The 11,068-nt window shown below is 54.6% G+C and overlaps 3 protein-coding genes across 5 annotated transcripts in view; all 3 read left to right on the top strand.

Annotated features, from left to right (window-relative positions):
* The first annotated feature begins 320 nt into the window (after positions 1-320).
* HYAL1 (hyaluronoglucosaminidase 1) lies at positions 321-4,813 on the top strand. 3 transcript variants are annotated; one of them, XM_003800613.3, is made up of 4 exons: positions 321-499; positions 986-1,909; positions 3,673-3,762; positions 3,923-4,813. In XM_003800613.3, the coding sequence occupies exons 2-4, from the start codon at positions 1,010-1,012 to the stop codon at positions 4,238-4,240; spliced, it is 1,308 nt and encodes a 435-aa protein (XP_003800661.1). In that variant the 5' UTR covers positions 321-499; positions 986-1,009; the 3' UTR covers positions 4,241-4,813. The 3 variants fall into 3 exon arrangements, with proteins under 3 accessions (XP_003800661.1, XP_023375277.1, XP_012667376.1); XM_023519509.1 differs by having other exon boundaries at positions 398-499; positions 986-1,804; XM_012811922.2 differs by lacking the exon at positions 3,673-3,762 and having other exon boundaries at positions 398-499.
* A 1,986-nt stretch (positions 4,814-6,799) lies between these two features.
* On the top strand, positions 6,800-8,736 carry NAT6 (N-acetyltransferase 6). The gene has a single exon (XM_012811921.2). It carries the CDS (start codon positions 7,599-7,601, stop codon positions 8,529-8,531), a length of 933 nt encoding a protein of 310 aa, XP_012667375.1. The 5' UTR covers positions 6,800-7,598; the 3' UTR covers positions 8,532-8,736.
* A 783-nt stretch (positions 8,737-9,519) lies between these two features.
* HYAL3 (hyaluronoglucosaminidase 3) overlaps positions 9,520-11,068 on the top strand; it is a 3,655-nt gene continuing 2,106 nt past the window's right edge. The window contains 4 exon segments of the mRNA XM_023519523.1: positions 9,520-9,629; positions 9,631-10,271; positions 10,274-10,407; positions 10,794-11,017. Coding sequence (XP_023375291.1) covers positions 9,520-9,629; positions 9,631-10,271; positions 10,274-10,407; positions 10,794-11,017 — 1,109 coding nt within the window.

Below are 11,068 nucleotides of genomic sequence, written 5' to 3'. Positions count from 1 at the left end.
AAAAAAAAAAAAAAAAAAAAAAAAGGAAGGAGTACCCAAAGGCAAAAGTACCTAGGACATAATTCAATCATGTGGGGAAAGCATATTCCTTGAGTACACAGTCTTGAGGCATTCCAGTACCACAAACAGGCCTGCCCAGCTGAGTCTGCCACCACTCACTCCCTCCAGCCCCAGTAAAGCCAGGAAGCCCTGCCTTAGTGCTGAATGGGAGGGGCCTCTGCTGACCCAGCCTTACCACCCACCAATATCCCTTTGCTAGGGATTCAGAGGTAGCCTTGCTGCCTGGTCTCTTGATCTGCAGACCCGCCCCTTGGCCTGCCCCTGGACTGGGTGGGGCGACCCCCTACAAAAGCTCAGAATTTCCAGCAGCAGCAGCTTCTTCCTCCAACAGTCTCTCCTGCATTTGGGATCAGAGTTGCGGACGGAATCTTACTGGGCCCTGCCTAAGCCCCCACCCTGGGGTCAGGAAGCTTGCAGGACCAGTTCCTTCAGCCCTGAGGTCAGCAGGGACAAGTGGGCAGACTAGTGGGTATAGGAGGGCTGTGCTGACCTGTCCTTGCTCACTGATCATCCCTTCCTCCAATGGGCAGCCAGGATTTCCGGAGAAAGAGTCGAGAAAGGCTTCCCCACCCTACTCCTAAATGACTCCAAGCCCAGTCATTTAGGACAGCCTGGAGGCAAAGGGCTGGACTTTCAGCCACTCCTCCAAGAACAGAAGTCAGGGCTTCAGTGGCTCTTGGGGAAGGCAAACTTAGGCCAGAATAAGACTTGTGGGAGGCAGATGGCAGAGGCCAGGCCCAGTAGCTGTGCTCCCCTCCACACCTCTCCTCTGCCACCTGTATTCCTTCACCCCCACCGCCCCTTCCCCCAGCTCCCTCCTACAGCCTTGCAGGTCAATGTTTAACTGAAACCAGAGCAAGGTGGAAATAATGAACAAGGGCCAGAGAGTTCTTGGCCTGCTCTCAGCACTGCCTCCTCTGGCCAGGTTTTCCTGGACTTGCCCCATGACATGGCAGCCCACCTGCTTTGCATCTGCACCCTCTTCCTGACCTCACTCGTCATGGCTCAAGGATCCAGAGGCCCCGTGGTACCTAACAAGCCCTTTACTACCATCTGGAATGCAAACACCCAGTGGTGCCTGGAGAAGCATGGTGTGGACGTGGATGTCAGTGTCTTTGATGTGGTAGTCAACCCGGGGCAGACTTTCCGTGGCCCTGACATGACAGTTTTCTACAGTTCCCAGCTGGGCACCTACCCATACTACACACCTGCTGGGGAGCCTGTGTTTGGTGGCCTGCCCCAGAATGCCAGCCTGGATGCCCATCTGGCCCACACATTCCAGGACATCCTGGCTGCCATGCCTGCCCCTGATTTCTCAGGGCTGGCAGTCATCGACTGGGAGGCATGGCGCCCACGCTGGGCCTTCAACTGGGATACCAAAGACATTTACAGACAGCGTTCACGGGCACTGGTACAGGCACAGCACCCTGACTGGCCAGCTCCCTGGGTGGAGGCAGCAGCACAGGACCAGTTCCAGGGGGCTGCACAGGCCTGGATGGCAGGCACCCTCCAGCTCGGGTGGGCACTGCGTCCTCTTGGTCTCTGGGGCTTCTATGGCTTCCCTGACTGCTACAATTATGACTTTTTAAGCCCAAACTACACTGGCCAGTGCCCACCAGGCATCCAGGACCAGAACGACCAGCTAGGGTGGCTATGGCGCCACAGTCGTGCCCTCTATCCCAGTATCTACATGCCTGCAGCACTGGAGGGCACAGGGAAGGCACAGATGTATGTGCGGCACCGGGTAGGTGAGGCATTTCGTGTGGCTGTGGCTGCCAGGGACCCCAATCTGCCAGTGCTACCCTATGCTCAGATCTTCTATGACACAACAAACTACTCTCTGCCCTTGGTGAGTCTTCTGTTACCTTACCCACCTTGTCAGCCTGCCTTGTTCAGCATTAGGGCCAGTAACTGAGGCCACACAACTTTGGGGTACTTTAGACTTGGGACATTTTCTTCCATTAATTTTCATTTTCTTTCTTTCTTTTTTTTTTTTTTTTTTGAGACAAAGTCTCACTATGACACCCTCAGTAAAGCACTGGGCCATCATAGCTTACAGTAACCTCAAACTCTTGGGCTTAAGCAATTCTCTCTCTTTCGCCTCCCAAATAGCTGGGACTATAGGTGCCCACCACAACACCTGGCTATTTTTAGAGGTAGGGGTCTCCTCTTGCTCAGGCTAGTCTCAAACCTGTGAGCTCAGGCAATCTACCCGCCTCGGCCTCCCAGGGTGCTAGGATTATAGCAGTGAGCCACTGTGTCCCGCTCTAATTCTCATTTTCATTGAACATCTATTTTGTGCCAAGTTCTGTGCTAGGCCCAGGCAATTCAGCATTTACTAGAAAGATGTAGGCTCCATATGGTGGCTCACGCCTATCATCCCAGCAATTTGGGAAGCCCAGTCAGGAAGAGTGCTTTAGGCCAGGAATTTGAACCTGGGCAACAAAGAAGGACTTTTTTTTTTTTTTTGAGGCAGAGTCTCACTAAGTTGCCTTGGTAGAGTGCTGTGAGCTGTGAGCTCTAGAGTGCTGTGGTGTCACAGCTCACAGCAACCTCAAACTCTTGGGCTTAAGTGATTCTATTGCCTCAGCCTCCCAAGTAGCTGGGATTACAGGCACCTGCCACAACGCCCAGCTATTTTCTTGTTGTAGTTGTCATTGTTGTTTTAGCAGGCCCAGGCCGGGTTCAAACTGTGAGCCTCAGGGTATGTGGCCGGCACCCTACCCACTGAGCTATGGGAACTGCCAAGGAGGACTCTTGGAGGAAAAAAAAGAGGGTTGGCATGGTGGTTCATGCCTGTAATTCTAGCACTTGGGAGGCTGAGGCAGGTGGATTGCCCCAGCTCATGGGTTCCATACTAGCCTAAGCCAGAGTGAAACCTCATCTCAAAAAAATAGCCTCGGGCAGTGCCTGTGGCTCAAAGGAGTAGGGCGCAGGACCCATATGCCCCAAACCCAGCCCTGGCCAAAAATTGCAAAAAAAATAAAAATAAAAAAATAGCCTGGCATTGTGGCAGGTGCCTGTAGTCCCAGCTACTTGGGAGGCCAAGGCAAGAGAATCCCTTGAGCCCTAGAATTTGAGGTTGCTGTGAGCTATGACACCACTGCATTCTACCAACGGTGACAAAGTGAGACTCTGTCTCAAAGAAAAAGGCTTGGTGCCTGTAGCACAGTGATTATGGCACTAGCCACATACAGCGAGTCTGGCAGGTTTGAGCCCAGCCCAGGCCAGCTAAACAACAATGGCAACTTCAACAAAAAATAGCTGGGCGTTGTGGCAGGCACCTGTATTTTCAGCTACTTGGAAGGCTGAGGCAAGAGAATCACTGAAACCCAAGAGTTAGAGGTTGCTGTGAGCTATGACGCCATGTCATTCTACCAAGGGCAACATAGTGAGATTTGGTCTCAAAACAACAACAACAAAAAAGATGTAATCTCCCATAGGCTAAAGGGAGACAAGCTTGTCTCTTTGTTTTTTGCCACTGGGGCCAGAGCAGCCCCAGGTGAATGTTACAAATTATTTGTTCCGTCCAGTGGTATTACAGCAATCTGCTTCAAGTGGGAAGGAAGAAATGGAGGGAGGCACCACAGAGCTGTGCTGTCTCCTTCCCAGGATGAGCTGGAGCACAGCCTGGGGGAGAGTGCGGCCCAGGGGGCAGCAGGAGTGGTGCTTTGGGTGAGCTGGGAAAACACAAGAACCAAGGTGAGCTTAGGCCGGGGGTGGGGATAGGGTGGGAGAGGCCAACAAGCTGATTGGGGAGACCCTGGCTCACCCTTTCTACCTCCAAACTCCTGACTGGCCAGCAGGTGAGTGCCTCAATGTCCTAGGCAATGCAGTCTCTGACACTCTTTCTTCTGTCCAGGAATCATGCCAGGCCATCAAGAAGTATGTGGACACCACACTGGGGCCCTTCATCCTGAACGTGACCAGTGGGGCTCTTCTCTGTAGTCAAGCTCTGTGTTCTGGCCATGGCCGCTGTGTCCGCCGTCCCAGCCACCCTGAGGCTCTCCTCCTACTCAACCCTGCCAGTTTCTCCATTCAGCTCAAGCCTGGTGGCAGGCCCCTGACCCTGCAGGGAGCCCTCTCACTTGAGGATAGGGCACAGATGGCTATGGAGTTCAAATGTCACTGCTACCATGGCTGGCAGGGAGCATGGTGTCAACAGCAGAGCACATGGTGATTGGCCACACATTGGGTTGCACACATCAAGCACTAAATGCACTCTGGGCCTTGCCACAGCTTGCTTAAATATAGGCACAGTCAAACAAGTCGTGGTCATAGTCAGAAATATACTCAGGCACTGTCCTGGGCATATGCCCTGCACCCATAGAGTTGCACAGGAGTTAGAAACATGGATAGACACCATCTGCTTCATGTCCATATGCATCTACATGGCAGGGTCAAATTCCTCCAGAGACACCGAACGAGCCTTTGAACTGCAGCAATTACAAAAGCTAACATTCACTGAGCACCTACTCTTTGCCAAACCCTGTGCTAAGCATTTTAAGTAGACTAATTCACTTAATCCTTACACTAAAGCTATATGAGTAAACTGAGGTACTCGCAAGGAGGGTAAGCACTTTACTGAAGGTTGGAGAAGGGAGAAGCTGAGATTCAAACACAAGCTGCTTGAACTCTGCCTGAGATAGAACCCTTGTACTCCTTCTGAGTGTTTGATAATAACTAGCTCGGCAAGACCCCTTAATCCGCTGACAGCACCCATCCAGCAAATAAAGTAGTCATGATTTACCTAGCTGTTTATGGAGTGCCTAAAATGTCCCGGATCTGGTATCCAGAGAGCATAGTAAAGGTTCGTCTCTCCCACCCAGGTCAGATGTCTGTGAAAAGACATCTGCTTTCTAGGATGGGGTCCAATTACAGGAGAAAGCTCCATGTGATCTGACCACTTCCAGACTATGGGTAAAGGAAATAGGCAACAGCAGAAACGACCCATCAGAGCCTGGGCGGAGATAGGCGGAAGCTGACCAACTGTAGGAGGGGCCTGCGTCTGACTCCAGCAGGGCCTCAATCTAGCCGCGTAGAGGCAGGCTTGAGCTAGAGGCGGGGCCTGTATAGGGCGCGGGTGGTTGGGGGGAGGTGAAGCCTGAAGGTGTAGGCGGGCTCAGCAGGAGCGGGCGGGACGGAGGCGGAGCCAAGGCAGATACTTATTCTGTTCCTGTTAAGTCTTGTGACGCGCACAGCCAGGGGCGGGGCCTAGGCAGGAAGCCGGGGAGGAGCCTGGCAGCCCCTGTAGACTTAGGACCTGGTGGTTCTCTGCGGCATGCGACCGCTGCAGTTCGTCCGCCGCACCACTGGGGGCCGGCGCTGGCGGACCAAGGAGTCCGAGCCAGAAACAGAGCGAGTTACCAATCCGTGCGGAGCGAGGACGCGGAACTTCCCAGAGGCGAGCGTCAACATGTCAGTACCGCCCCCTCCCCACACTGTGTTTGTACCTCCTCCCCGCGCGTGCGGTCCCGGAGTGGTTGTGCAACTTTGCACGCCCTCTCTGTGTCGGTCGTTCCCACCTAGAGCATGCCGATCCACACCCCCTCACAGAGTCTAGCTTTCGAAGCCCCGGTCCCCAAAAGCTCCACGGTCTGTGACCCACTAGGAGGGAAGGGGAAAGCGAGGCACTGGAAACATAATACAGCCTCTCTCTAAGCATTCTGGAGCCTCGCCACGCCCGTAGTGGGTGGGGTCGGCACTGAAGGGTTAAGCCGGACAGAAAGCCCCGGACTCCAGGCCTAGGTGCGGGTCTTGGGTCTTCAGCCCTTCAGATATAGAGGTGCAACTGATACAGAGGCGGCTGTTGCAGGTGAGGGACTTACAGCTCTGCGAATGGGATGTGGTGTGAAGGGAGAGGCTTGCCTGTTACTGACCAGTGTTGAATGGGCCTCAAGCTCAGCGGAGGTGGGGAAGGAGAACTTGGAGGCCCCCTCTGGAGCAGGTGAACAGAAGAGTAGGGCCGAGCTGCCCGCCCACCCCAAGAAATCTTCCAGCATAGATTCTCCAGCCAGCGGGACCTTGGTTAACGTGGGCAAACTGGGATTTGGGCACAAGTCTGGGCCCCCAACTAAATGACCGTTGAACACCACTGTGGATATAGGAAGGAAGCTGTGGTCTTTACAGTCGCTTAGAAACTCAGGCCAGTTGGGAACCAGTCCTGCAAAGGCAACACTGCTGTGTGACTTTGGGCCAGGCCTAGGGCTGGTGCTGTTGGGGTCACATGTAAGGGGACAATTGGGTCCATACCCAAAGTGTTTTGAGGTGAGCAGAATTGGGACCAAGGGATGGGCTCTGCACCCCAAGCAGAGTAGGCAGTCAAGGAAAGGGAAAGTTGAGTCTGCAGAGCAGGTAAGTGGGGCTCCAGGATTAGCTAGGTTTGTAGTCCCAGCTATTTGGGAGGCTGAGGCAAGGGAATTGTTTAAGCTCAAGAGTTTGAGGTTGCTGTGAGCTGTGAGGGCAACCTAGTGAGACTCTATCTCAAAAAAAAAAAAAAAAAAAAGGATTTTTGGGAGGTGCCTGTGGCTCAGTGAGTAGGGTGCCAGCCCCATATACCGAGGGTGGCAGGTTCAAACCTGGCCCCAGCCAAACTGCAACAACAACAAAATAGCCAGGCATTATGGCGAGTGCCTGTAGTCCCAGCTACTCAGGAGGCTGAGGCAGGAGAACCGCCTAAGCCCAGGAGTTGGAGGTTGCTGTGAGCTGTGATGCCACAACACTCTACCAAGGGCGACAAAGTGAGACTCTGTCTCTTAAAACAAAAAAGGATTAGCTAGGTAGTAGGCATAGCCCAGGGGGTAGAAAAGGCCAGGAGCTGGGGGAGAGCTGGGATGTAAGGAGAAGAAAGGGACAGGGGAATTTCTGGGGGCAGTGCTTCCTCTGACGGGAACCTTGGATGGGCGTACACAGGGCATGTGGTATCTGGTTTGCATGTTCTGTCCAATGCCATGGTTGTGGGTTACTAGAGACAGGATGGCCAACAAGTAAGCTGGGCTGGCTGTCTTGACACAGTGTGGTCCTAGAGAGGACAAATTTGTAGCCAGAGCAGGCTGGGGCCAGGATTCCCAGCCTTTAGTGGCTCATCATTTCACCCAGTATCCAGTGTGAGTCAGGACTCCTGGATCCATCTGTCCTGCTCTTCCCTATCCCTGGTATAGACTATGGGTCTATTACAGGTTACCCGTGTTATTAGGTGAGTTTGAAGAAGGTATAGCCCACCACTCACCAGTTCCAAGATGAATGGCCCCACTTGTCCTCTGTCAGTCCCTCCCTGTCCCCAACCCATCTTCCCCTCCTGGCACAGCCCAGCATGGCTGTTGTCTACAGGAGGAGAGCCCTTGTGATCTGAGGAGATGCCACTGCTTGGAGACTGTGGTCCTAACCTCCAGCCTGGCACTGAGCCACCTGCAACCTAATAGGAGGTGACCTTGGGTCCCAGCCTGACTCATCTGAGCCTGGATCCTACCTATAGGCAAGAGCTGACTCTGAGCCCTGACAAAGCCAAGCTGACCCCTACCCTAGTGCCTACACACCAGATGGAGGTGATCCTGAATACCAGCCCAGCTGAGCTGACTCTGGATCCAGCATGCCAGCCAGAGTTGACCCTGAGATCCAGCCTAAACAAGCTAACCCTGGATCCAGCACACCACTCAGAGCTGACCCTGAGCACCCAGCTAGCTGAGCTGACACCGGATTCCACAAGCCAAACAGAGATGACCCTCCGTCCTGGCCTAGCTGAACTTAACCTTGATCCTGAGGAGACCCCAATCCCCAACCTGGCTGAGTTGACCCTGGAGCCTGTGCACTGCCGACCAGAGCTCTTGGACGCTTGTGCTGACCTCATCAATGAGCAGTGGCCCCGTAGCCGTGCCTCCCGCCTGCACTCCCTGGGCCAGTCCTCAGAGGCCTTCCCTCTCTGCCTGATGCTGCTGAGCCCTTGCCCCGCACATGAAGCAGCACCCATTGTGGTAGGCCATGCCCGCCTGTCACGGGTGCTAGGCAGGCCCCAGAGCCTTTTAGTGGAGACAGTGGTGGTGGCCCGGGCCCTAAGGGGCCGTGGCTTTGGCCGCCGCCTCATGGAGGGCCTAGAGGTCTTTGCTCAGGCCCGTGGCTTCCATAAGCTACATCTTACCACCCATGACCAGATGCACTTCTATGCTCACCTGGGCTACCAGCTGGGTGAGCCTGTGCAGGGCCTGGTCTTCACTAGTCGACATCTGCCCACCACCCTGCTTAGTGCCTTCCCCAGGGCCCCTTCTCCCTGGCTACCCTGCAGGGCCCCAAACTTGACTGCCCAAGTTGCCCCAATGGACCCCAAGGGACCTCCATTACCACCACCCCCTCCCCTGCCTGAGCCCCTGACCACCTCACTCCCAACTCCATCAGGCAACCCTCGAAAAAGCCTGCTGGTGACAAAATACCAAAACCTGAGGGGATGCCCCATCTTCTGGATGGAGAAAGACATCTGAGGGCCACCCAGGGCAAAGGACTGTGCTGCTCTGTGTCAGTGGACTTTGTGGGACAGAACTGGCCTCAGCCCACTGGTGATACCTTGGTCTCTAGCTCCTGGGGGCAACTTTAGCCTGGGTTTGTTTTATGGGTACCAGTGGGGGTCAAGGAGGTGGCTCCATAGCTCTGGCTTAGAGGCATCAGTGTGGCTGAATAAAGGCTTCTGGTGGGTGTGGCTGTGGCTGTGACAGTTTATTTGTTGACCCCCAACCCTCATCTCTCAGGTCCCCTATTTCTGCAGAATCTTCAGATTCACCTTGGCCCTGGGGTCACTGAGGAGAGAACACCTGTTCTTTGCCCCTCCCTCCCTGCCAGGCTCAGGGGACAGAGTGGCTGTTCTGGTCCCCATTTACTCATTGTCATTCACTGAGCAGCTGTTGTTTGTCAAACTCTGGGTGGGGGATAAGCAATGGAGAACTGAACAGGTAGAGTCTCTAACCAAAGGGACAGATAGAGGACAAACAGGTATACAGTAGCAAGATCCACACTGGAATAAGGGAAATTCAGAGGCTTCAGGAGCCCAAGTGCCCTCACTCCTCCTGGGGATCCAGGAGACCTCCCAGAGTAGGTGATGGCCTAACAGAGACTTGAGTGCTGGTAGGAATTAAGCCAGGCAGGCAAGGATGTGGGAGCTGAAGATTCTTGGGGGAGAGGAAAGAAGGGGACTTGTGACAGCTATAGGTGAGGGCGTTGTCAGAGGACACAGTGGTGTCTTGACAAAGATTGAGAATGTAGGAGGGGAGCTAGCCAGGCCAGCTAGGGATGTAGCCACCCTGAGATGCCTATGGGTCCCCTGGGGAGCCATGATTTTCCCAGCTCCCCATCCCAATGGGGACGAGCTGGGGGAGGGGGGCTCCGCCAACTTTTCTTGCTGCATGGATGGTGTGGCCATGGCCATGAGCTCTAAGCTTAAACCCCCTCTCTCCTACAGGTTTCCATCCCTGGGGCATGACCATGCAGCTAGGCCCAGCCTTAGTATTAGGAGTGGCCCCGTGCCTGGGGTATGGCCAGCCTCTGCTGCAGGCACCTGAACACCCCTTCTCTGTGCTGTGGAATGTACTCTCAGGCCCACACTCACTTTGGTGTGCACCTTCCGCTCAGTGCCCTGGGCATCATAGGCAATCACGGCCAACATTTCTATGGCCAGAACATCACCATCTTCTACAAGAACCATCTTGGCCTCTATCCCTACCTTGGGCCCAGGAACACAGCTCACAATGGGGGCATCCCCCAGGCTGTGCCCTTTGACCATCACCTGACACAGGCTACCAACCAGATCCACTGTAGCCTGCAACCCAGCTTTGCTGGCCTGGCAGTGCTGGACTGGGAAGAGTGGTATCCACTGTGGACAGGAAACTGGGGCCACCATCGAGCCTATCAGGCAGCCTCCTGGACTTGGGCACAACGAATGTTCCCCAACCTAGATCCTCAGGAGCAGCTCCACAAGGCTCATATTGGCTTTGAGCAGGCAGCCCATGCACTGATGGAGGAAACGCTGTGGCTGGGTCAGGCACTGCAGCCCCACGGGCTCTGGGGCTTCTATTGTTATCCAGCCTGTGGCAATGGCTGGCACAGTATGGCTTCCAACTACACGGGCCACTGCCATGGAGCCACCCTTGCCCGCAACACTGAGCTACATTGGCTCTGGGCTGCCTCCAGTGCCCTCTTCCCCAGCATTTACCTCCCACCCAAGCTGCCACCTACCACTACTAGACCTTTGTCCAACACCGCCTGGAGGAGACCTTCCGTGTGGCCCTTGCTGGTCACCCACATCCCCTGCCTGTCCTGGCCTATGCCCGCTTAACACACCAGAGCTCTGGGAGGTTTCTGTCCCAGGTAAGTGGAAGCCGAGGTCTAGGGATCTGAGTGGGGAGGTATTGCCCTATCCTAGGAAGGATTGAGGAGAGGACCTGGCTGAAGGGGACTTGAGGAGGAAGTCCTGATTGAAGGGTTCTGAGGGGAAGGCCTTGTCTTAAAGCATCAGACAAGGAAGGCATAGCTCTACTCTGAAAGATATTGAGGAATAAGGCAAGATCAAGCCTTTGGACCCCTGGTCTGAAGGGAGACATTCTGAATGGAGGTCCAGAGAAGCCACTTAAGAGGTTTAATACAAAGGAGCCCTATTGTAGAGATAGAATCAGATCATGGCAGTGAACCAGAAGAGTCTCTGGAAGGTGGAAGTAGGCCTACATGGATCTGGCTTAGCAGCTCTCTACCTCTAGGATGACCTCGTGTGGACCATTGATGTGAGTGCAGCATTGGGGGCAACCGGCATGGTGCTCTGGGGGGACCTGAGCTTCTCCAGCTCTGAGGTGATCATTGCCCCCTTCAGTCTGCCTTGTAGCACATGCTGGGATCACAGGGTGGGGGAGAGGCCAGGTCAAGGCCATGGACCAGGAGCATTGACATCTCTTCCCTTCTCAAAAGGAATGCTGGCTCAGCGCCTGTGGCTCAAGCGGCTAAGGCGCCAGCCACATACACCTAAGGTGGCGGGTTC

Source organism: Otolemur garnettii, unplaced genomic scaffold, assembly GCF_000181295.1.
Source record: "Otolemur garnettii isolate 467f Iridium unplaced genomic scaffold, OtoGar3 scaffold00179, whole genome shotgun sequence".
Classification (NCBI taxonomy): Eukaryota; Metazoa; Chordata; class Mammalia; order Primates; family Galagidae; genus Otolemur; species Otolemur garnettii.
Note: the sequence above shows the minus strand (reverse complement) of the source record. Positions and strands in the feature narration are given on the sequence as shown.